General features: G+C 43.2%; 1 protein-coding gene across 7 annotated transcripts in view; it reads left to right on the top strand.

The window, feature by feature from the left end:
• The window catches only part of CSMD2 (CUB and Sushi multiple domains 2), a 649,640-nt gene that overhangs the window by 346,701 nt on the left and 275,935 nt on the right, over positions 1-27,004 (top strand). For 5 of the 7 annotated variants that reach the window (XM_021939203.2, XM_031666818.1, XM_031666815.1 and 2 more), the window contains exons 8-10: positions 42-129; positions 761-885; positions 10,202-10,323. The exons of 1 other annotated variant lie outside the window; for it this stretch is intronic. In XM_021939203.2, coding sequence (XP_021794895.2) covers positions 42-129; positions 761-885; positions 10,202-10,323 — 335 coding nt within the window. One more of the 7 variants, XM_031666820.1, reaches the window with a different exon arrangement.

The raw sequence follows: 27,004 nt of genomic DNA, 5'->3' as shown, positions 1-27,004 counted from the left end.
TCTGTGTGTGCTGTTTTTTGTTTTTTGTTTTTGCCTTATAGTAACTCAGGTTGGTGTGTCCCAAGGACATAATATGTGTCCAGACCCTGGCATACCCGAAAGGGGCAAAAGACTAGGCTCGGATTTCAGGTAAGATCTATTTGGGAATTTTCTGATTGCAAGAAGGGTGGGGTGGCCTGGCTGGGAGGAAGACAGGGGCTGGCCTTCCTGCAGGTGGAAATGGAGAGGATGGCATGGATGTAGGAACAGACAGTTTCTGGAGAAGAGCTATGGCTTTGACATTCCCTCCTGGTTCAGTCCTTGGCACAGTGCTCATGCTTTAGTGGGGAGAGGGAACGTTAGACTGCCCATGTTATCCAGAAAACCTATGCACCCAGGGTACAAAGGGCCGCCATCTCAGCAATGATACGCCAGCAGGCAACTCGCGCCTGCAATAATCTAGGAGACCATTTTCCTTAAAGTTTATGGCTATCATCCACCCACTCTTAGCTGCCCTAACTGGTGCTTATCTCCGAGGATCTCTGTTTTGCTCCCAAAGTCACCTTTTAACTCAATCCTAAAACCATTAAACGGTCTAAAAAAAGAAGATGAAGAGCAGATGTTCCTTCCAATGGAGATTTTTAGTGATAAAACAGTGGAGCAGAGATTAAGGGCCTGAAGGAAAAATAACAGGTGGGGCTTCTTTATGCAACCAGGAAGGACTCAGGGTGGGGCTTGGCAGGCCCAGGGATGGAGCTCACAGACACAACTTGTCTCCCAGGTTAGGATCCAGCGTCCAGTTCACCTGCAACGAGGGCTATGACCTGCAAGGGTCCAAGAGGATCACCTGTATGAAAGTGAGCGACATGTTTGCAGCCTGGAGCGACCACAGGCCAGTCTGCCGAGGTGAGGGTGCCCTGGGGAAGGGAGGCTGGCCAGAGAGTTTGGCTGGGCATGGAGGATTGAAGCCCAGCTCCCAGCAGCTGAGGCCCAGGCTCTCAAGCAGACTGGCTTCCCTCCCTCCCTCCCTGCATTTATTTACCAATAAGCATACTTATCTAGCCCTTTCTCCGTATCAAGGCCTGTTCTAGGATCAGGAGATACAGAGGTGGGGAAGATAAGCATTGTGGTGCTTGCCCTGTATGCACCTCACAATCTAATGGAGGAGGCACATAAGAAACAGCTTGCTGTCTCATTGAACAGATACTGAACCACACCTAGATAGGAAAGGAAGTCAGTCACCTTTTATATAGTCACCTTCAATCCCTCTATTATAACACACACACATCTTGAAACCTCTATCCCATGCCCTTGTTTCCTTCCCCATATTGCAACAGACAGACTTGTCACTTCTGCAAGAGTGTTTTCACCTGTGTAGTAATGACATGCTTCTAACACCCCACCTGGGTGTTTTGTTCCCCAGGGCCCTGCCACTACATCCCCAGGTATCAGATGAGCTAAGCCTGGGCTGGCCTAGCCCCTACCCCCCAAATCATCTTAAAATAACAGAGCCAAGCATTCTCCTGCTTTGAGGCAGGGCTGCAACTGCTTCTGTGGTAGAGAAGCCCCTGACCTCATCCCCCAGGGAACCAGCAGAGAGCGCCCCTGTGCACTAGGCTGTTAGATGGTCTTTAAAAGCCAACAGGTGCTCTTTTGAGTGCCCCTTTAGAAGAGAAGATATGTTGCCCACTACAAAGTTACATTCTGGATCCTTCTGATCTAAGAAAGAGATTCTTTGCCTCTCTTTGGCATACGCATCAAGATGAAATTCATGCGGAGTAAGAGGATCTAGGAAAAATAATATCTCCTTATTATACTGAGAAAGGGACAGAGTTGGAGCTGAAACCCATACCCTGTTGTTAAACTGAGTCTATAAGTAATCTAGAAGAGTGTCACTGTACCATCTTTCAAATAAGCCTTACATCCTCATTCAACTTTGAGGTAGCCATGTTCCACAGTTTATAATGTTCTTTGCATTTTCACTGATTTTAGCTATATTATCTCAAGGATTCTACATATCTACTATGTTTTTAAAAAATCAAACAACAAAAAAGAATTCTTGTCATAACTCTCAGCAATTGGGCAAATCACCCATTTTCCCTAAGCCTTTCTTACCTCTAAATGTTGCTAATAGTACGTACCCTACCCTTCTTCTGTTTAATGTGGAGATTTAATGGAGTTGTGAATGTGTAAACACTTTATGAATTGAAAAGCGCTAGAAGAAAAAAAAAATATCCTCGTGCCAGTAGAATATGAGCTCTACAGGGCAAGGACTTCTGTTTTGTTCACTGCCTAAAACGGGGTGTGGCACGTAGTAGGTACTCAGTAACAGATGTTGAGTGGATGATGGAATGAATGACTCATTGAATAGCATACCACTCCAATGCCAGGGAGCCCAGACACCAGCTGTGCAGAGAAGCATAGAATTATCAAGTCTGAGGACCAAGGGACCCCTGCCCATCTGTGGTTTCAGAATTCCTTTTGAGAAGGCAGGATGACAATGCTTTTAGGCAGTGGTGGGATCTGGTCTCTTCTCAAGACCTTTTTACTAGAGTAAGGTTGTTCTCTTAATTCTCAAAAGATGACGATTGTTTACATGAACATGCCAAGGGTGGAGAAAGGCTGGTGTTTTGGCCTGAAGGAAATTTGTAGCTGAAAAAGTGTGTTCATCATTTTCTCCAGTGATTTGGACCCACTGAAGTCTGAATTCTCTGCTGCATTGTCATTAAGCCTTGAGCTGGGCTTTTTCACATGGTCATCTCATTCCATCACCTGCTACTGTAAAACAAGAGGAAATCATGGTACAAATCCAACCATCATCATTTTTAGCTGGAGCCCTTGGGCCAGTTTCTTCACCTCTCTGAATCTCTTTTTTTCCTACCAAAAAGTGGTGATAATAGAACATTACTTTGTGGGGTTACTTTGAGGGCTAGATGAAGCAGTCCTTGTTTAGAAGTGATGCAGCTGGAAACCATCATTCTCAGCAAAGTATCGCAAGAACAGAAAACCAAACACCGCATGTTCTCACTCATAGGTAGGAATTGAACAATGAGAACACTTGGACACAGGAAGGGGAACATCACACACTGGGGCCTCTTGTGGGGTGGGAGTAGTGCGGAGGGGAGAGGGATAGCCTTAGGAGATACACCTAATGTAAACGATGAGTTAATGGGTGCAGCACACCAACATGGCACGTGTATACATATGTAACAAACCTGCACTTTTGTGCACATGTACCCTAGAACATAATGTATTAAAAAATAAATAAATAAATAAAAAACGTGATGCTAGTACGTCTGTGAGGCTTACGTGCACACATGTTCAGCTTAACCTGCTGGGCGCTGTCCGCATAAGCTTCCTCTAGCGCTGGAGCAAACCTCAACCTCTGGTTGCTGCGGGCTCTTTTAGAAGCTGTCTTGTCTAATCCTATTGCAATCCTACAGTTTGGGAGTTACATGGACTTTGATCTAGATCACAACTCTGACACCTTTTAGCTTGCTGGCCCTCGGCGGGTTCCTTCATCTTTTTTAGCCACAGGGCCCTCATTTGTGAACAAGGAAAACAAAATCTTCCCCGCCTACTGATGATGAAATTTAAGCAAGGCATTTTCTAGAAAGTGACCAGCCCTGACAGTGGTGGAGGGTACATTCTCAACATGGGTTAACGTTCCTGCCTTCTTCTCTCTTTTTGCCCCCCTCCTATAGGCCATTGTGAAGGAGAAAGAGAGACTGCTGAGTCTCCTGGGTTTGAACTTGGATGATCTGTCCTGGGCTTCCCTGATGGCCCAGGGCTGAGACAGATTATTAGAGTTAAGGCTATCTTTATTTTGGCAATTTTTAAGGTTTTTATTTTAAAATCTTTTGTTTTTAATTAATTGCAGTTACTATTCTGTGATTTTTGGGAGAGTTTAGGTGAACCCCACCTTAAGAATAAAAACAAACAAAACTCTTTCCATTCCAAGAAGTTCCACTAACAAGCAGGTTACCAAAAGATCACATTCTAAAAAGGATTTTACCATAATAATGGTATTATTTTTTCTTTAATGCAGTTAAAATATGATTTGATTAGAAATACTCATTTTCCCACACAATTAATTCTACTAAAACACGGGGCCTGGCAAATAATAGGTTCTCAGCTTATGTTTGAAGACCACCTGAATGAATCAGTGATTGAAACGAATGAACAATATGGGACTGTGCCCTCATTTTGAGATATGAAATCAGGCATTCACAGGCCTTTCTTTTCTTTCCCTCACATCAGAAGAAGTAAGCTTCTGATTTGACTCCTAGAAAATTTTCATCACACAAAGGAGATTGAGGGCAATGTGAAACACTGTTAAACTAATTTTGTTCGGCCCCAGATACAGACAGAGTCCACAGATATAGAGCTTTTCAGACTTATTTTACATATGGAGCCCAATATTTAAAAATAAGTTTTTGCAGAACCCTAATAAATAAAACAGAAACAAGTGGAGCTTCTCTGATTAAAGTTGGGTCAGGGGATTTCTAGTCTCCCCTCCACCACCATTTTCAGTAGCCTTTGAGTCCTGGTACCCCTGGGGTTCCAGGGAACACTGTAAACCACTGGTATAGTGAGAGGACCAAATTAACAACCAGCTCTGATTGCTTCTGATCACAAATTGGTGTTGATGGAGTTTAGGGACTGAGTACTAGGCCCAGATGAAACTCTTACAGTTACTGATTCACAAAGTAAATAATTAACAGAAAATTATATATTATTTTTCCTTTGTGGCTAAATTCATATATATACACATACATATGTGTACATATACACATACATATATGTGTGTGTATACATATACATATATGCATATATGTATATACTCATATACATATTTTATATATGTATATGTACACACACACACACATATATAAAAATATGCCTCTGGGTGGCTAGAATACCAAGCTTGGGACTTAAAGACCTAAGTTAAAGTTCCAACTTTGTTATTAACCATGTGGCACAGGGAAGATCACTGAAACACTATGAATCTTTATCCTCATCTGTAAAAGGGGAGTGAAACAGGGGAAATATGGCACAAGCCAGGGTGAATTCAATGCCATGATAATTACAGGTGGCTGTCTTCTTGGTGGATTTCATTAGATCAGCTTTCTGGTTTTACTCCTTAAACATAATTGTTATCCAGAGTTCTATTTTCAAATCTCTTCTCTTCTTTCCTCTCTCCTCTCTTCTCCCCTCCACTTATTCTCCCTGGATGACACACACTGATTGTACTAGAGTACATGCCCCATTATTCCAGCCCTGAGAATGTCCCTGAGTCCCTTACCTATATGTGCTAATGATAAAGCTCTTATTTATTAAATTATGTATACTTGTATATAGCATTGCACTAGGCATTTTTCATAACTTCTTTATGAGCAAAGTGGCAATAACCATATTTTATGTTTAGCTGAAGCTTAGAGTGGGCAGCCAACTTGCCCAAGGGCACAAAGCTACATCTGTTGAGCTGAATTTCAAACCCTGACTCCAAAGGCTGAATCTTACTTCTACTTGAAAATTGTACCTGGACATCCTTCGGAGTCAATATATTGGATGGAACCATGCAGAACAACTCCCCCTCCACTCCCCACTTTTTTTGGGTAACTTTTTGTTTTGATACAATTTTAAACTTACAGAAAAGTTGCAATTAATGTGCAAAAAGCTCCCATGTACCCTAGATTTAAACAACTACTTTTTAAAAGTTAGTGGAGAAGAAGAAAGCTAAGAAGAAATTCGGTCAGAAAGGTAGGAGAAAAGCCAAAAAGCATCACTGAAGCCAAAGAATATGAGTTTCACAAAGAGAGAAAGATCAGTAGTGTCAGATACTCCAGAGAGGTGAAATATAATCACAATTGAAAAGTAAACATTGGGGTTAGTGACTCAACAAAGTGTTGAATGTTTGAACTTGTTTCTGCAAGGAACTGGTGAAAGAAGACAAGGGAAATGATAGACTTGGGCTAAAGTTTCTATTGTGATGGCAAACCATGAATCTGTGGTGATACCACGGTTCTCCTGGTAGCCCCCCAGTCCCCAGGATTAGATAGAGAAAAGGTGAGTGGTAGAATTGATGGAAAGCAGGCATTTCACCAAGCAGATATGAGAGCATTGAGGAAGATGAAGGTATTGGTGAGTGGTCTTGAGGTCCAGACTGGGTAGTGAGGGAAGAGGGGTCAGGTGAGGATCAATAGATGGGATGAAATGTGGGAGCCAGAAGGCTAGAGAGGCCTATGATGTAGGACAATGGTGCATTGAGACCAAAGTCATTCTGCTGGGAACACAGGCAGTGGGGGAAGGAATGGAATGACTGGGTTTAAAATCTGTGAGTTGAACTTCCCTGGCTCCCAGGATAGCAGGGCCCTGGGTGTGGCTATAAACGTGGTTGATCATGAGTTGGAGGAAGAGCAAGGTGTCAGATCTCATAAGAAGGCACTGGCCTCCAAAAGAAGGGGCATCTCTCCATTGAAACAGGAGGGAGAAAGGAATTGAGTACATATGCAGATAGGATTACATTTTTAGAGAGTAGGACAAAGGACCCGCCTGCTAGATGGCTTCTGTTCCCTCCAGAGAGCCAAAGTCATCAGCTAAGAGTAAGGGGAGATAAGAGGAAGAGGAAGATGTTCAAGGGATGTCTAGAACACATGAAAAAGTCTTTGAGCAGAATGAGAGAGTGAGCTAATAGAGCTAAATGGTAGGGTCACTGGGCAATAGCTAGGATTTTTTTGAGATGAGTAATGAGTTTATAATAGACATTCATCTTCTTACTCGTGATTTTTTTCACAGCAAAACTCAACTCTATGGTGACAGGTATGGAGAAAGCAGGTAGAGGGATTCATTCCAAACTGATGTCTTCTAAGCAACTAACTAAAAGAGGAAGAAGAAAGGGACTTGGGACAAGCAAGAAAATGAGCCTAATGGTGGCCCGTGGGATCAAAGTTGCGTAAGGACAGAAGAAAAGACAGAAGGAGCTGATGGGTAGAGAGGAGATATTGCTGTCAACAGAGTGGAGGTCTCAGTAGGGAAAGATGAATTCTACTGGAGGTTCAGAAAACAACTGTGAAAGAAATACTTGAGAGTGGGAGCAAGATCTTAACTACAGAAGGCTGCATAGGAGGCAGTAGCGTAAGAGGGGAAGATGGGCTTCAGTCAAGGCAGTGGTGGGAGCAGGAGGTTCCAAAAGGTGTTGCAGCTACAAGTAGGATTTGTTTTCCTTAGGATTGGTAGTGGGAGGTGGTTCCAGAGGACTGTGGAAAGGACTGGGAGGAAGGTCAATAGGAGAAGCAAGGGAAGGCAGCATGGAACAGGATAAGAATCAGATTTGGAGAGAAGATATGAGACCAGAGGCACTTGCACCTGGAGCAGTTCCCTTCTTTAGCACCATGTTGTTTCAGTGTCAGAATTGGCCGTGGATCCAGGTGGTAGCTCCCTATGGTCCCTCGGGATACTGTTCCTATTATATGGTAATGTCCAGAGGAAAAATGGGAGTGGCTGCAGAGCTCAGGCATGGAAGATCTCAGAGAAGTCTCTCCTGAAAGCAATCCAGAAGAATATTTGAGGGAAAAAGGCAGAGAAACAAAATGATATGTTCATTCATTTAGTAAGACATTGAGCACCTATCATTTTGCCTGCCCATCTGGGTCACTGTGACGAGCTTTCTATCTGTTGGTGGGATCCCATGGAGCTGGCTTCTCAGGATGATGTCAGTCTGTCTGTCCACAGAACCCCTGACTTTGCCCAGATAGCAGAGGAAAAAAGTAGCTAATGCTTCATTTTGAACCTAGTTTAAGGTGTTCTATGCTATCTGCAGACTGTAATATTTTAATTAAACTCCTCTAAGCCCTTAAAGTGGGAAATGCCTTTTTGGCCTGTTCTCTCTCATTACCTTCAGCATGTTTCAACAGACTGCAAATATACTATCTAATTCTTGGAAACAAATACAAGATAAATTGAGTCTGAAGATGAGGGCTTTTGGCAGCAAAATCTGACTTTCCGGAAGAGGTGTAAGATGGTGCTGGTGGAGCTTTGTAAGGATTCTCTGCAGGGCTAGAGTTCTGAGTCCACAGGTCCTCTTTGCAAAGGTGGGATGAAATCAGGGCTTTGATTATCTTATTCTAATTTGTTTAGTAATATTGTCAGTCTCAAGTGTACTTGTGGGGGGAAAAAAAAAAACCTGTGTCAAGAAACTTCAGGAAAGGCAGAAAAAGGATCCTTAGCCTTGAGAGAAATCCTGGGCATAGAGAAACAGAATAGACATGGCGTTGGGAGTCTGATTATCTCTGGTCCCAATGGTTGAATATTGACCACATCCCAGGCCCTGGGCTGAACCTTCACATCCATCATCTCGTATAATTTCATCCTCACCATATCTCAATGAGGTGGTATCATTTGTCCCATTTTACAGATGAAGAAACAAAATCAGAGAGATTTTCTAAGTCATCCGGACTTAAACAACCAGCAAATGAATTTATATCCAGAAGGCTAAGTTCATAAATTTTAAAGCCTGATCTCGCTTTAACCATGCCACATTGCCATAGGGCCCAGTTGTATCAAGTGCAATCTAGGAATCTGTTTCTCAGTACAGAACGAAAGGGGCAATCAGATATACATGGGGAAATGGAGTGGGGATTCCCCTGGGACTTGTTCAAACTTGATTCAACAGATTCTTGAGCTCAGGATGAGGGAGGAGCAGATCCTTTCAGTGCAGGACTAGAGTGAGAAGACATCTCCTCCCAGGAGGTGATGAGCTAACAAAGAGGAGGTAACAGACCTGACCCAAAAGCCCCTTGCAAATAACCCTCTGACAACACCTGCTCTGCTTGATGGTGAATGTTTTTCCACCTGCTCCCTCCACTTGCCGTGGCCCTTCAGAGAGGAGGGGCTGTGTCAGACACTTTTTTCTCCCCAGACTTTTCCTGGCCCATAATAGGCACTCAATAAACGTTAGAATAAATAGGCTGAGCGCAGGGATGAGTGCATGAAATGAGAAGAGATTCATTATGTCTTGGAGCTGCAGAACCTGCTTCCCAGACCCTCCTAGGAAGGGCGCCCTGGGAAAGGTTTATCATGGCCCTTTCCACACATGGCAAGGAACTCTAGGATATTTGGCCCCATCAGAGGAAACCAGGTTTGACACCACTTTCATTTTATATAGTTAGGCTTGTTGAGTTTGCTCACTATTTCTTTACTGTTAGGCACTTTGTCTACAATTAGGATAAATTGCCATGTGGGCAGCATGAGAACAGGCTCTTAGAACCTTTTATTAAAATAGCTGAACACTAACGTTAAAGAATGAAGTGGCTAGAACTAAACACACATTTTTAAAGAAAGCAAATACCTAGGTACAATGTAGTAGCTTAACTGTTATCAATCACTACTTAATCTAATTAGTTTAGAAGCTATTTTAAAGAGCTTAATTAGATTAAGCTGTGATTGATAACACTTTATATCTACTTGAGTAGAGTACTTCTAATTCACCTTGAATCTTTATGCTTCCAGTCAAAAGCTGGTTTCAGGGATAAGCTGAGTTTGGAGACAGATTTGGGAAGCACTGAAATCACGCTGGGTGCCTGGCACTGAGCCGAGTCAGGGTCCTTGGCAGAGCTCTTGGGCACAGACATTCTGTGACCTAATGGAGTGGCCTTGACAAGGATATCCTAAAATTCCTCTTCAGGAGGACTGAGGGGGTCACGGAGGAAGGAACTGAGGGGCAGGAAGAACCTGAAATGAGGTCAGACTCGTAGTTAAGCCGCGTTAGGTCCACACCAGCACTCAGCTGGTTTGGAGAATTGGAGTACAAATTGGGAAACAGGTCAGCAGAGTAAGGCGTGGGCTGCTTAGGTATCCACAGGTACCCGGGATCCACCTGGCTTTGTGTCACCCGACAGGTTCTGGCACACACCCTCTTGACAAAGAGGAATTGCATGATCATAGTGGAGTTGGGTGTGGGGATAAGTGGGGCATGCAGAGGGGTCGCTTAGCCTGCCTTGGAAGTTCATCATTGCCTACAGAACAGCAGTCACAGTGCTCCAGGCACTGCAGCTTCCCTTCAAGCCTCCCAAGAACTGTAGGGGAAGGATCCAGGAAGCAGAAGGTTATGTCCAGGGTGGGAACTGTACAGATGCAGTGTCTTCTGGGCTGGGAGTGGGAGGCAAGAAGGGGAACTGGACCTAGTCTTAACTCAAAGGCTTGTCTTTCGTCTCCTCTGCAGCCCGCATGTGTGATGCCCACCTTCGAGGCCCCTCGGGCATCATCACCTCCCCCAATTTCCCCATTCAGTATGACAACAATGCACACTGTGTGTGGATCATCACAGCACTGAACCCCGCCAAGGTAAGGCTCTTGGGGAGCAGGGTGGTGTTCTGTGGGCAGGGCTAGGTTGGGAACAGTTGGCCTACAAGGTTTTTCAAACTCAGAACTTACTGGTGGTAGATTCTCTGCAGACAGTTCTTTTAAGTTTTTAAAATTAATATCGAGTGGATAAAAAGCAGAATATAAAATATAAGCAAAATATAAGGAACAACAATACAACAAACACCTGTGCAGCCATCGTCCAGCTTAAGGGGAAAAGAAAATCAGTTACCTTAGTGATGCAGGTTCCTCACCAATCCTGTTTCATTCCCTACACCCTCAGAGGTAACCATTACCTCAGTTGTGTATTTATTATTCCTTTGCTTTTCTTTATACTTAGCACTTAAGTGTGTATCCCTAAAAATACATTGCTTAGTATGCTAACATTTGAACTTCATATAAATGTAATCATGTATGTATTCTTAATCAACCTCACTAAAAATTATGTTCCTAAGATTTATCTAAGTTATTGTATGTAGTTTTGCACTTCTACATACATTTTTTCATATTTATTTCCTGTTTAGTTTTTTTTTCCTGCACCCTTTGTTCTCTCTTATAAATTTTACAAGTGTGTTGCCAAGATCCACAAAATAACCTGTTGAAATCTTTATTTTAATTTTATCAAAACTACAGATTAATTGGAGAAGAACTGATAGATTTTTGATACTGAGTCTTCCAGTCCATGAGTATGGTATATCTCTGTTTAGGGTTTCTTTAATGGCTTGCAATAAATTTGTATAATTTTTTCCATTACATATTTTATGCATTTCTTAATATATTCACTCGTAAATATCTTATATTTATTGTTGCTATTATAAATCAAATCTTTTAAAATTACACTTTCTACCTGTTTCTTGCTGGTGTTTAGAAATGCGATTGATTTTGTACTTTGATTTTTATATTAGCAACTATCTTGTTAAAATGTATCTTGATTCTTTGGGGTTTTCTACATGGATAGTCATCATCTGCAAAAAATGTTGGTTTTGTTTCTACTTTCCAATCCTTATACCTTTTCTTTTTTATTTTCTTGCCTGTTCTGGCTGGAACCTCCCAGTATAACATCAAGTCATTATTATGATGGTGACCCCTATGGTCATTGTTTGATATTTAATAGAACGTTTTTATTTCTTCACCATCAAGTATGATGTTTGCTGAAGTTTATTTTTCATTTGTAGGTACTCCTTTTATAATAGAATAGGGGAATTTACTTTCTCATCCTACTTTGCTAAGGGCTTTTATCAAGAATGGATATTGAATTTTATGAAGCATCTTCCTATATCTATTGATACAATCATGTAATTTTTCTCCTTGATTCTCTTAGTATAGCAAATATTGCTTTTTCTCATGTGGAACCAACCTTGCATTCTTAAGATTAACATAATTTGGTCATTTAGTATTGTCATTTTTATACATGCCTATATTTGATTTTGTTTAGTAATTTGTTTCTATTTTGTTAGTGAGCTTGGCCTGTTATTTTTTTTCATATTGCCTTTGCCAATTTTTGTGTCAATATGTTGCTAGCTTCAGAAAATGATTTGAAGAGTATTTCCTCTATTTCTATCCTTTGGGGTTATTAGTGGAAGATTGGCATAACTTTTGCCTTGAAAGTTTGGTGAAATTTTTCAGCAAAACTATCTGCATCTGGTGTCTCCTTTGTTTGAAGATTTTAGACTATAGACTTAATACATGTAATGACTAAAGAATTATTTTGGTCATATGTTTTTTTTCTTGACTCCATTTTAGTAAATATTAAAATTTATCAGATATAAAGTTATATATACTATCTCTTATTATAGTTATGATACCTGCCATTGTTGTGTTTCAATTTCCTTTTTCATTTCTAATATATATCATTTTTTAAATTGCTATTAGCAGAAGTTTAACATTTGTTAGTCTTTTCAGAAGATGAATTTTTGTTTTGTTACTATTCCTTTTAATATATTTATTTGCTAATTTATCAGTTTCTGCTCTCATCTTTATTACTTTCTTCCTTCTAATGCACTTGGGTTTATTCTGTTGTTCTTTTTCTAGCATCTTAATTTTGATGCTTTGTTCATTATTTTTCAATCTGATTTCAGCATCAAAGGCTACAAATTTCCCTCTAAGGACTACTTTGGCTACATACCTACAGATTTTTATAGTTATTTATTTTCTGTTATAGTTTAGTTCTGAATATTTTTAAATTACATTATTGTTTCATCTTTTAACCATGAACTATTTAGAAGTATTTTTAATTTTCAAAGGATTTTTCTAGCTGTCTCTTTCCTACTGTTTCTAAATCTTGTGGTCAGAGAACATTGATCTTTATTTGAATCAGTTGAAATTTGTGCTTTTAGGACCGGAAATGGTCATTTTTCACATAGATTCTGTGTAGGCTTGAAAAACAAAACCCTGCATTTTGCAGTTTTTGTTTTCTAGTATGCCCATTACATCAAGTTTGTTCATTGTGTTTGTATCTTTTATATCTTCATTGATTTTTCTTGTCTTCTTGATCAATCGATGGCAGATGGAGGAATATTAAAGTCTTCCATTATGATGGTGGGTTTGCCTATTATTCTTTAAAGTTCTGTCAATTTTTGCTTCATGTATTTCGAGACTGTGTTATTGGAGCATGAAAGTTGAAACTCAGAATTATATATCTTCCTGGTAAATTGAACTGTTTCAAAAATAATTATGTAGTAACTCTTTATATCTGTAGTAATGTTTTTAACCTCAAAGGCTTTTTCCCTCCATCCATTGCATCGGTTTTCTCTTGGTCTTTGTCGAAAAAATATTTCCTATTCTCTTACTGTTAACTTTTCTACTTCCTTGTGCTTTATATGTGTTTTGTGGATTTTCAAAATCCCCTCTGACCATTTGTCTTTTAACTAAAGAATTTAGACCTTGTGAGTTATACAATCATTTTTATTCTTTGAAATTTGTCCTGAAATACTCTAGAAATAGCAATATGCCTACTTAATAAAGCCTAGCATTAAACAATAATTCTGTGTTCCTGAAAAACCAAGGATCTTAGGACACTATGACTTTAATCATTCCTTCCGATTCATACTCTATGGTGTGTGTGTATTATGTTACCTTAACTTTTCTCAAGTTATTATTGTTATTACACAAAGTCAAACCACTTAGATTTACTCATATATTTACCGCTCCTTTTTTACCACTCCTTCTTGTACATCAGTCCTTTTCTTTAGAATATCTTTCAGTGCAAATACATGCTTTAAAATTTATTTTCTTGTCGATAAAAATCCTATTACATTCTTTTTGTTAACTTTTAAAAACAATTTCAACTTTTATTTTAGATTCAAGGGGTACATGTGCAGGTTTGTTACATGGGTATATTCCATGATGCTGAGGTTGGGGTATGGATCCTGTCACCCAGTTTGTGAGCATAGAACCTAATGCGTAATTTTTTCTTTGTCTTAAAATGTCTGCTTACCCTCATTCTTGAAAGAATGCTGGTATTCATCAGACATTTGATTATCAGTTGATAGTTCCATTCTCTCTGCACATGGAAATATTCCGGTGTCTTCTGGGTTTCACTGTCAGTTTATTGTCCTTGCTTTGTATGACATCCTTTTGGCTGCTCTTACTGTCTTTTACTGTTCTTTAGTGTTACGTAGTTTCACCCTTATGTGTCTAGGTGTGAATTTTTTTTTTTTTTTTTTTTTTTTTTTTTTTTTTTTGAGATGGGAGTCTCTGTCGCTTCAGGCTGGAGAGTGCAGTGGTGCATGCTGGCTCACTGCAACCACTCCGGTTCACGCTTATTCTCTGCCTCAGCCTCCCAGCTGGGACTACAGGTGCCTGCCACCACATCCAGCTGATTTTTGTGTTTTAATACAGATGGGGTTTCACCGTGTTAGCTGTGATGATCTCACCTCCCAACCTCATGATCCCACCACCAGCCTCCCAAAGTGCTGGGATTACAGGCGTGAGCCACCGCACCTGGTGTGGATATTTTTTGTATTCAACCTGTTTAATTAAGTTTTTTGAATCTATGGATTATGTCTTTCATCAGCTTGGGAAAATGTTTAGCCATTATCTTTTCAATACCTCTTTTATTTTCCTTTTTCGTCTTCTAGAAGCCTGACAAGATATGTTCATCTTTCTCACTCCATCATCTGTGTTTCTTAACCTCTCTCATACTTTCTCTCTCTCATTCTGTTCATTAATTCTCTGTTCAGCTGTGTCTAGCCTCTGTTAGATTTATTCACTGAAGATTTATTTTAATTTCAAATATGGTTTGTACTTTATGAAGCCCTATTTGATTCTTTTTCAAACGTTCTTCGTCATATTGTCATGTTTTGTAATCTCTTGCTCCTTACTCATATGTTTAGATCATTCTTGAATTCTTTCAATAATTAAACATGCTTATTTTACACTTTGTGTCTGTTAGTGTCAATATCTGAAGTTTTTGCAAATTTGATTCTGTTGTTTCTCACCTCTTGCTCCCAGAACCATGTTTCCTTCTTTGTTTTATATTGTTTGATTATGTGGTTAGAAGGGTAAATTTTCTCTCTGGTAATTCTTTGAGACCTGGGTAGAAGGTGATTTCTTCCAGAGAGGGTTTGCATCTGCTTCTGCCTAGTGCTGGGGGCATTACCAGCCAGAAACCTCTTCACACAAAATTCTCAGTATGGAGGTTTCAAACCACCCAAGTAGTATGAAGGCTGCAAACCCATGTGAAAACTGACTTATGGTTATGAATTCTCAGCGGAAATATTGTTTCTTGTGTACTCAGCATCAAGGTCTAAGATAAACAGTCAACCTCCAGATCCACCCAGAGGGTGGTAGTGACAGGTGAGGAGGAAGATAGGCTCATTTCTAATTCACCCTCACACTGTGGGTGCACATTTAACTAGCCCTGCTCTATCAGAAGTATCATATTACAGTCGCCATCATGCTGGGCCCTGAATTTTGTCTCCTGTTCCCTCTTTTCTATGAGTTGCTGAAAACCGAAGCTATATCGACGAAATTTTTAAAAGGTACTCAAGACCAAAGCCAGCTTCATGTTCTGAATCACATTTTGGGTCCCTACATTCATTGTGTTGAGTATTCCTTATTATGCTAGTGTAGTCTACTCAAACTACTGTAACAAAATACTGCCAACTAGATAGCCTAGACCACAGACATTTGTTTCCTCACCATTCTGGAGGCTAGAAGTCCATGATCAACATGCAACTAAATTCGGTTTCTGGTGAGTGCTGTCATCCTAGCTCGTAGATGGCCACCTTCTCACTGTGTCCTCACGTGGCTGTTCTTCTGTGCACATGCCAAGAGAGTGCTCTTCGACGGCTCCTCCTCCTGGTGGTAGTAGGACACCACTACCATTGGATTACAGCCCCACCCTTATGACCTTATTTAACCTTAATTACCTCCCTAAAAGCCCCATCTTCAAATATATTGACATTGGGGATTCAACATATGAATTCAGGGGGATATATTATATAATTCAATCCTTAACACTAACTTGGAAAAAGTTGACTTTTTTTTTTTTTTTGTCCTTTTAAAATTTTACCCAACACTTTAAAATTGTTTGGTCCAGGTGCCTGGAGCCATAGTGCTAGGAACACTGGAAGCAGATTTCCTCTGCATGACATTTTACAAAGAAAAATTCACATTTAATTAAATTATTTCATGATGTACCTAGTTAATGGGAAAGGACACTTCAGCCACATAGGGTGAGGGTGGAGACTAGACCAGAAGGGCTTAATACCATAAAATCATATTAAGTTGTTGACTAGAGGGCTGTTTCTTGGGCACTGTTGCAATTCTTGTCTCCAGTATGTTTTGAACCTGAAGGTGAGGTGTCAGGGGAAGTCTAAGTGACGTCTGAGAATTTTCTAAGAAACAATTAGATTCACCCCCAGAAGGCCTAGCCTTGGTCAGTGTGTGGAGACTGGTGACCTCCATATTGTCACTCCCCTACATGCCTTGCAAGAGATCCCACCAGCCTGGGTTTCTAAAGATAGTACCTCTGCAGAGCACCCCCTTAGAGTGTGCAGAGCGGTGTTCACAATATCTCTGTAGGGCCTTGGTGGGCTTCAGGTAGTGTTGAGGGAGTCCAGAAAGGCTGAAGGGGACCCTATCCTGATCCAGGTAGGAAGAGAACCAGGGAACATAAATTGCAACAAGGAGAACAAGGAGGGTCTAAGTGTGGAAACTCAAAGTGTAAGACTGAGGAATAGAAGCTGTCTTCTGGGAAACAGCAAGGACAATGGATGCTGTGTTCCTAACCCTGTTCGTGGAACTGGCCTACAGGTGAGATGCAGGCGTGTCCAAGGACTGCCTATCCACTCACCTTCAGATGTCTCCTTCAGCAAAAAGCACAGTCTCTAAGCTCACAGTATGTCTTATGAGATGAGCATTCATTAATTCATTGACTGTAGATATGGCCTCTGCCCTTGAGGAATATGCATTAAAGAGTGAAGAACAAGTCTGTAAATAAAAATAAAAATAAAAACTAGAGTGCAGATAAGTGCTGATGGAGGCGTGTCCAGAGCGCTATGGGAAAACTCAAGGAAGAGCTGTTAACTGGGAGATAAGGGAAGTTTTCACAAAGGAAATGACATGTCAGCAGGGTCTTGAAGGCTTGGAAATCAGAATCTCAGGGAGGACACATGTGCAAAGGCACTGAGGTTTGGAACAGCCCCTTAGAAGTAATTCAACTTGCCTGGATGCAGGTAAGGATGGAAAGGTAAGCAGAATTCAGATCATGGTGAGCCCACATGCTTGGCCCAGAAGTTTGGGTTTTATCTCAAAACACAGATTGCTAAGGCTAGCAGTGTTAGGCTGTTGTTAACAACAATAATAGCTCTTATTGTATGCTTGTCCCATGACAAGCACTAAGCTCAGCTGTCTATATGAATTGTTTTATTTCATTCTCTTAATAGGACAATGAATTTGATTTTAATAGAACTATTCGATAGATAAAGAAACTGAATCATGGAAAGGTTAAAGGTTAGGAAACAGCTGCAGTACAGAGCCAGTAAGTGGCAGAACTGGGATTTAAACCTCGTCTTTCTAGATCCAAAGCCCATGCACTTACATAGCTGGGCTGTGCTGCTGGATGGAACAAGGTCTCAGAGTAGATGAAAGGTGCTGGACTTGACCTCAATGGAATGAGCGTGGAAGGACGAAGGTCATTCTATCTCCTGCATTAAAGCAATAGCAGGAAGATCTGAGTTTTTGGAAAATTACTGTAGCAGCAATGGAGAAGTTTAGAGGTGGATACTGGAAGGAGCAAGACCAGTTAGGAGGATGAAGCAGTTATCCAAGTAGGAAAAATGGGGGCATCCATCAAGGCTTTGGAAATGTGGAGGGGAAAACAGATGAGAGAGATTTAGGAGATGGAGTGGGACTTGGTAGCTGACTGGATGTGGGAGCTGAAGGAGGAAGAGAGGTCTTATTCAATATTGTATCCCAAGTGACCAACATGGTTCCAGGCACATAGTAGGTACTCGGTCTATATTTATTCCATGAACAGATGAATGATGACTTAGTGCTTTCTGACTTGGTCCAGTGGGAGAGTTAAAAAGGAAATACAAATGGAGGAAGATGCTTTGCAGGGGTCAGGAGGGAAACAGTGCATTTGGAATGTCTGTGGTTCATTCAGTGTCATTTGGATATACTGGCAGGAAACTCTGGATAAATCTGGGCTTAAGAGAGAGGTTTGGGTGTTATCTCAGCACGTGGTGAGAATAGAAGCCTAAGGAATAGACGACATTTCTTGGAAAGACTGAAGAGAATAAGAAAATTCAGATTGGAGCTGAGAATACCATCATGACAGGAGAAAGAGCAAAATCCAGTGAAAGAACAGAGAAGGAGCACTGTGAGAGGCGGGAGGAGAATCGGGATGCAAACACAGGAAGAGTTTCCAACTAGGGCATGTCTGATCATGGCAACGATGACAAATGTCTTGCTGGAAAAGTGCTAGAAGGAGACATTGGCTTTGGCCTTGGAAGAAGACTTTGCAGTGAAGCTCTAGGGGCAGCAACAGACAGCAGTGGGGTGGGAAGCAAAGGGAGGGGAGGTGAGACTGTGGAGGCCAGGATGGGCAGTAGCCTGCAAGGGACGTAGGATAGAGAGAAAGTTTGGAGTTACTTTGGGGCATGTGTTTAAAATATTGGAACTGGAGTATGTTCGTAGGCTTAGGAAGAAATAAGCAAAGAGGGAGAGAGTGAAGGTATAGGAGAAGAGGGATGGTGACAGAAGGGAGATTCTGGAGTGAGAGGGCCATGGGATTAAGGATGCAGGGCTCCCTTTACAAGGAGCAGGGGGAGAAAGATGCTGTTGTGAGAAGGGGCTGAAAGGTTTGCTTGTGGGACTGTAAGAGGGACATGTGTCCCTTTGGTCTCCTCGTAGTCATGGAATGATTATGATGCATCCCTGGCACCTGCACAGGAGGATCCTTCCTATAATTCCATCTCCCTTGTAGGACCTCTGCTACCTGGGCGTGGTAAGAAGCTAGGAATGTCCTAGGGACTAGGGCCCTCCAAGGGCAATGAGAAGGCCCAAAGAGAGAAGCAGGGATGCTGTGGTGTGGGAATGGCCAAGAACCTACATCAAGACACCAGCATTAACTGAGCATCTATGGACTGTGCACCTCTGCACTGTGGGAACAGAACTTACAGTCTTATTGGAGAGGCAAGTTAAGGATATGTCTGTACTCAATAAACTAGGAGTAAGACAAATAAAGACACCCCAATCCATCCTCCTGGAAACTTCATAGATTCAAGGAACAAAGGAAAGAAGGCTCAGAGCAAGTGATGCAGGTCTGCTCCATGTGCAGTCTCCATGCCCTCCCTTCAACTGGGATGTCTTGGGCAATGCTAACCTTGCCTTGGGCATTTGGGTTATCTCAGTCCTTATAATATTAATCTAACATTAATTAACATCTACCTACAATAATTTTTCCCAAATTTCATCAGAAATGCCTTGGAGACACTTTAAAACCACAGATTCCCAAGCTCTTTTCCCCAAAGATCTGAGTCAGTGAGTCTAGGGTAGGTACCAGAACTTATTTTTAAAGAGCACCCTGGTGGTTCTGACCAGCTAAACTTCTGTCAACAATGCAACTCCTTCTCCCAGCAAAGCACACAGTGGCACCCCTGCCCCATCGCTGCCTTTGGGCAACTCCAGCTTCAGCCACACTGAACTCAGGTTCAAAGACATGCCTGGCCCTTTAAGATCTGTCTGGGCACATCTGGTTCCAGTGTGCCTTCCCTTCTCCTCCAGGCAAATTCCTATCCTCCTTTGAGACACAGTCCAAACAACCCCTGTTCTGAGAAGCCTTCCTAACTTCATCACGTGTTGCTCCTTCCTGTTCCTACAGCACTTTTTGTTTTCTTGCATTTAGAATCTATTTCCCCCATAGCTCCTGAGCACCCCGAAAGCAGGAATAGCACTTTGTTTATTTCTTCCACAGTTAGCACAGTGCTGGGCACAGAGAAGCAGCTCAGTGATGTTTGAACATATGAGTGATTGTTGGAGGAGGAGCTCCTCTGGGATGGTTCCACCCATATTGGGCTTGAGATTCGGGCCTTCTTCCTCCAGGGCCTCCTCTTGTTAGGACCCTTCAGCTCAGCCTCATGGAAAAACAAAGACGTAGACAGGACTGAAACCCAGACCTGCCTCGATGCCCCCTACCTACACACATCTGTCTTTCTTTTGCAGCTTCTCAGTATGAACACAAAACATGTGATCCGATTTGCACATGAACCTCACTTGATTTGATCAGGAAAGTTAACCACCTTTGCTAGAAAAGAATGAAAAGCGAGACAGGACAGAGATAGAGAATGAGGATGGGTGGGAGAGGGAGGGAGCAGGGAAAGAAGAGGGAAAGGAAAGCTCATTTCATGAACTTCAAAGCCAAAGATAACAGCGTTTTGATTATTCAGTCCTTGGGGATTATGACTGTCACTCTTCCCTTTGTAGACCTGAAGAATTGAGAAATAATTCTCCAGGCAAGTGATCAGCAGCTAGTGCAAATGTCAGGGACATACTCGTTGGCCCATTTGTTCACTCACTTATTCATTCAGCAAACATTTACTCACACCCTCTCTGTGCCAGACCCCGTGCAAGACGCCTGCGATCAGAGGTTTCCCGTGTACTTCCACAGCCCCTCCTCATGTCTGGGAGACAATTTAATAACCTCCTCAAGTCCAAAGCCTCATTCCTTTCCCTTTTGCAGCTGCCTCCACTTCACATCATGTGCTGGCATTTTCCCTCCCCCAGATCTGGCTGTGGCCTTGTGGTATCCCCACGCACCTTCTCTGTTGCTGAAGACAAGCCCTGCCCCCTTGCTAGCCAGGATTTTGTACCCCTCCTGTCTCCCATCCAAGCTTCCCTGGTTTGAGCCCTCATCACACTGTATTGTAGTCTATGTACTCAGGGTCTGCTGTGAAGCTTTCTAGAAACTTTGAGGTCTCTTCGGGCAGTGGCCATGTTATCTTGCCTGCCAATGCCCCTCCAAAGCCCAGCACTTGGCAAGTGTGTAACTGTTGAATGAATCGGTGAATAAATGAATCAGTCAATCAATGAGTGAATGAGTCAGTGAATGAGTAAAAGGACCTACTGCTCTCGAACCACCAAAATGAAACCTCAGGTAGTGACCAAAGTTCCAGAACCTCTGACCCTTCTCAGTCCCTGCTGGAGGCCTCTGTTCTTGAACTCCTGGGGGCTCAGGTCTTCAGCCTTCCCACTGGCCTCCCCTCCTCCTCACCCCAGGAGCTAATTCTCTAGCTCTTCCCTAGGGCCTCAGCAAGGCCCTGGAAGGAATCATGGTTCAAGCAGTGCCCAGGAAAAGTGAGTTCCCTTCCTTTCATGGAACGAATAGTTACACTGGCAGCAACATTGTAAACTGAGGCTGGGTGGGCCAAGGTCAGCCTCAGGAGCTTAAAGGAATGCTCTGAGGAGGAATATGGGAGGTAAGGGGCTGGAGCACAGCATTATGGCAGGGCCTCTAGCTAACCAGGAAGTGGCAGGGGCAGGCCTTGCGAAGTCTGTAGTTTCCAAGATGCTGAACTCTATCCTGCAGTTTCAGGAATTGGCAAACTCTTCTGTGGTGACGAACACCTGTCTTCAGAACCTATAGCCATTAGGTTGTTATTGACTGGGAGGTGCAGAAAATTCATCTGCAGAAGCTTAAACAACACACCGTTTATTTTCTCCACATATCGAAGGTCCAGAGGCAGAAAGTCCAGGGCTGGCTTGGTGGTTCCCTCCGGGTCTCATGCTCCTTGTATTTTTCCCTCTGCTGTTTTCTATATGGCTCTCATCCTCATGATCACAAGAAGGCTGCTCCCTCTCTGTCCTCACATCTGTATTCCAGGAAAAGCAAGGAGAAGGATGAGGAAATGGTCTGAGGACTCCTCAACCCATGTTTCATTGCCCAGAGCTCTGTCACATAGCCACCTTTAGCTCTGAGGTTGGCTAGATACATTGCCATACTCCCAATACAGTTGGGGTTCTGTTAGGGAGAAACAAATGGAGGAAGGGACATTAAGTAACCCACTATCCATGTTGTTCACAGCATCCCCAAATAGGAACTAGATCAAAATGAAACTGTTTTGGTTTAAGTAGAGGCTTCCCTCCTCTGGCTCCTCTTCCATCCTTGCGGGTTGGCCCTGGAGTACCTTTATGGAACTCTGGGGTACCTGGGAGCCCAGTTTGAAAATAATTGCTGAAGGGAAGCCATCAGCAAACTTTTTCTGTAAAGAGCTAGACAATAAATATTTTAAGCTTTAAAGTCCATGTAAGGTCTCTGTTGCATATTCTTCTATGTTGTAGGTGTTGTTTTTTCACTCATGGAAAGGGTAAAAAAATTATTCTTAACTCTAAGGGCCATATAAAAATAGGCTATAGGACAAATTTGGTCTGAGAGCTAGTTTTCCAACCCCTGCTGTAGGAGATAGGGAGGTGCTAAGAGTATTCGGTACAGAGTGAAGGATAGGCAGCAGAGACAGACAGCCCAGTTAGGAGAGTGTTGTAGCAAAACAGTCCTTAAACAAAACAGCCTCAGTCTACATCTCCCGGGACTCTAGCTTCCCACAAAACTCCCCTGAGCTGGCAGATCCTCTGCAGCCTTGTGCAGGCATTGGGCACAGGCTGGCAGCACCCGGAGTCCTGTCTTTTGGCTGATCCTGGACAGCATGTGGCAAGGGGAGAATGTTCTCCAGGGCCTCTAGTGGGTGTCCTCCAGGGTCCCACTCCATCCCCCATGATTCTCAGGACAAGGTGGCTATGACACCCCCTAATTTCTCCTCATGCTCTTGGACCCTGCATCAGCCTCCCCCTGGTCTCTCTGCCTCTAGTCCTCTCTTCACACTGAATTATAGCTTGCCATCAACTTGACCCTGAAGTCCAGACTGCCTGCTCTGGCTACAGGTAAAATCACCTGCAGACTCAGCCAGGCTCTTCTTCCTGTCCCACCCTCCTTGGCCCTTCACTGCTCACAGTGTAGCCTGGGCTGAGCCCACACACACCCTTCTCCATCCCGCCAGGCCCAGACCCACCTCCTCCATGGACCCCCTCCGTCTCTCTCCTCTTTGCACTCCTCCAACACTCACCACCGGCACCATGTCCTTGGCATTTAGATTCTGCTCTAAATTTTCAGGCAGGCAAGATAACTTATGGGAAGCAGCTAGCTCTGGGCTTGGCACATGGCAGGTGCTCAGTAATTATGTCCTAGATGATGGGTTTGTTTATTCATTTATCTAATGGGTTTAAATTGGGTGTCTGAGCTGTATACAAATGTGCCTCTGTGATCATGCCTATTTCATGTGCTGCCATTTCTCCTGCCTCCGAAAGGCGCTTTGTGAGTTTGATTGATCTGCATGTTAGTTAATGAGTCATTATAGGAGCCTGTCTTTAAACAAAAGCCAAAGCAGAGAAGGAAAAAAAGAAAAGAAAAAAAGAGAGCGCTAGTACATTGTGCACTAGAGGCTCGTCCCAAAACTGCAGCATTGTGTATGTTGAACAGTCTTCTTGTGTAATTAGCTCCTGCATCAGGGTCGGCACTCTGAAATGTGGTTCACGTCAATGGCAGCTCTAACCAGTGATGTGAATCATTTTATAGCTCTGGGTTCTGGCCTTCAAAGCAATATTTTCCCATTATAGGCCTAATAATCATACACTCCCTTTTTGGAGGTGGCTGGGTGAGCAGTGTTCTCTGCCCCAGGGCTGGCTGGAAGGGGCTGATATGGTGAGAATGTGCAGCCAGGCCCCTCAGTCCCTGCAGAGCCCAGGCCCTTCCTCCAGCAGAAGACACTGCCTGCCTTGTGGTGTTTTATATGCAGCAACTGTTTCCTGACCCCCTGCTGGGACCCAGAAAAAAGAACTCCAGGAAAGTTTGAGAGAAAACAGAGGCTTAAGTCATGCTTCCTACCTTGTGGGCCTGTGACCTTGTTGGAACACCATGAGGCGGTAGAGCAGAGGGACAAAGAGCCTGGCCTCTGACTGCCTGGTGGGAGTCATGGCTCTTCCACTTACCTGTGTGATCCCAGGAAAATTGCCTAAATTCTGTGCTTAGCCTGTCCCATTTGTGAAATGGAGGTACTCAAAGTAGCTATTGTGCTGTATTGGGGGAACCCACCCCCAATATTTCAGTGTAGGTTCTTTCTATTTTCCATAAGTGTCAGCCAGCTGAGAAATAAAGAGAAAGAGTACAAAGAGAGGCATTTTACAGCTGGGCCTCCGGGGGTGACATCACACATCAGTAGGACCATGATGCCTACCTGAACCTTAAAGCCAGCAAGTTTTATTAAGGATTTCAAAAGGGGAGGGGGTGCAAGAACAGGGAGTAGGTCACAAGATCACATGCTTCAAAGGGCAAAAAGGAGAACAAAGATCACCTGCTTCTGAGGAAATAAGACAAAGGCAAATTCAGAACTACTGATAAGGGTCTATGTTCAGTGGTGCACGTATTGTCTTGATAAACATCTTAAACAATAGAAAACAGGGTCAAGAGCAGATAACTGGTCTGACCTCAAATTTACCAGGGTGGGGTTTTTTCCCCACCCTAATAAGCCTGAGGGTACTGCAGGAAACCAGGTCATATTTCAGTCCTTATCTCAACTGCATAAGACAGACACTCCCAGAGCAGTCATTTATAGACCTCCCCCAAGGAATGCATTCCTTTCCCAGGGTCTTAATTATTAATATTCTTTGTTAGGAAAAGAATTTAGTAATATCTTCCCTACTTGCATGTTCATTTATAGGCTCTCTGCAAGAAGAAATATATGGCTGTATTCTGCCCGACCCTGCAGGCAGTCAGACCTTATGGTTGTCTTCCCTTGTTCCCTGAAAATCGCTGTTACTCTGTTCTTTTTCAAGGTGCACTGATTTCATATTGTTCAAACACACAGGTTTTACAATCAATTTGTACATTTAACACAATAGTGGTCCTGAGGTGACATACATTCTCAGCTTACAAAGATAACAGGATTAAGAGATTAAAGTAAAGACAGGCATAAGAAATTATAAAAGTATTAATTTGGGGAACTAACAAATGTCCATATTAAAATGAAATCTTCACAATTTACATTCAGAGATTGAAGTAAAGACAGGCATAAGAAATTATAAAAGTATTATTTGGGTACTGATATATGTCCATATTAAAATGAAATATTTACAATTTATGTTGCTCTGCTGCGGCTCCAGCCAATCCCTCCATTCAGGGTCCCTGACTTCCTGCAATAGTACTGCATTTCTCATGAGACGATATGTGTAAAGTGTTCGGAACAGAATTGAGCACATTGTAGGTACCAGCTCTTAGAGTGATGAAATCTCATAAGAGAAGATGATCAAAGACTATGATTGTCTTGAAGAATCTCCTAGACCAGGGATCAGCAAATTACAGCCTACAGGCCAAATACAGCTCTTTGCTTTTTTTTTTTTAAATAAAGTTTTATTGGAACACAGCCACACCCATTCATGTACACGTCATGTATGGCTATGTTCATGCTACATCAACAGAGCTGAATATCTGTGACACAGATCACATGACACACAAAGGGGGAAATATTTACTATCTGGCCCTTTACAGAAAAAGTTTGCCAACCTTTGTTCTAGAAGGTAACAACTGTGAAGGGTCTGAAAGCCTAGCAATCCATCCATGCTAGAGAAGTGGGAAAAGTTTGGAAAATGTTCTCCCAGTCAACATTTTGTCAGCCCCTGGCATGGGCCTGGCCCACCGACAGAAACTGATACAGAGGCAGTGAGGCCTGACCCCTGCCCTCCAGGAGTTCATGGTGTAGTGGAGGAATAAGTGAACAGACCCATCACAGTCCAGCAGGTAAGTGCTAAAACAGATGAGAGGAAGGGACTGAGCAGGGGCTGCTCCCCTTGTCAAGGTTAGTCAAAGAGAACTGAGACAAGTCAGGCTCACAGATGAGGAGAAATATGCTAGGGCAGTGACAGGGAGCAGGAAGAGCCTGCATAAGTCAGGGTCATGAATAGACTGCCCTGGTGTGAATGCCCAGGGCCTCAAGTGGCCACACAGGCTGTGCAGTGGAGGGCAGTCAGCAGGCAGCAGGTGCAGAGATGCCCTCCTTGTGTTTCATGCTAGGAAATGAGACTCCAAGAAATGTTCGGTAAAGCAGGAGTGTGGAGTGTGAGAGATGGGTAGGAGATCCCAGCCTGAGCAAATGATCCCGTGATGATGCCATTAGCCAACAGGGCTCACATCCCACCTCACCTAGACCTTGCTACAGGCCCACTAATCCCACCTCACCTAGAACTTCCTACAGGCCCACATCCCGCACTCACTCCAAATGCTGCTTGCTACAGGCTCATATCCCATCTCACCTAGAACTCCCTACAGGTTCACATCCCGCCTCACCTAGACCTTGCTACAGGGCCACATCCCGCCTCACCTAGACCTTGCTACAGGCTCACATCCCGCTTCACTGAGATCTTGCTGCGGGCCCACATCCCACCTCACCTAGACCTTGCTGCGGGCCCACATCCCGCCTCACCTAGACCTTGCTGCGGGCCCACATCCCGCCTCACCTAGACCTTGCTGCGGGCCCACATCCCGCCTCACCTAGACCTTGCTGCGGGCCCACATCCCGCCTCACCTAGACCTTGCTGCGGCCCCACATCCCGCCTCACCTAGACCTTGCTACGGGCCCACATCCCGCCTCACCTAGACCTTCCTACGGGCCCACATCGCGCCTCACCTAGACCTTCCTACGGGCCCACATCGCGCCTCACCTAGACCTTGCTACGGGCTCACATCCCGCCTCACCTAGAACTCCCTACGGGTTCACATCCCGCCTCACCTAGACCTTGCTACAGGCCACATCCCACCTCACCTAGACCTTGCTACAGGTCCACATCCCACCTCATCCAGACCTTGCTACAGGCCCACATCCCACCTCACCTAGACCTTGCTACAGGCTCACATCCCACCTCACCTAGACCTTACTACAGTCCCACATCCCACCTCACCTAGACCTTGCTACAAATTGGCCTCCTGGCTTTCAACTCTTCCTCAATGCTCCTGTTCCTAGATCGAAAATCTCATGTCATGCCTTTGCTGCCAACGCTTCCATAACTCCCCGTTGACTTCAGGACAAAGCCCAAAATTCTCAGCATTACCAGCAGCCTCTCATAATCTGACTCCTCCTATTTCTCTCATATCGCCACGCTCCACCTCCCCCGC

This window comes from Papio anubis, chromosome 1 (assembly GCF_008728515.1).
Source record: "Papio anubis isolate 15944 chromosome 1, Panubis1.0, whole genome shotgun sequence".
Lineage (NCBI taxonomy): Eukaryota > Metazoa > Chordata > Mammalia > Primates > Cercopithecidae > Papio > Papio anubis.
Note: the sequence above shows the minus strand (reverse complement) of the source record. Positions and strands in the feature narration are given on the sequence as shown.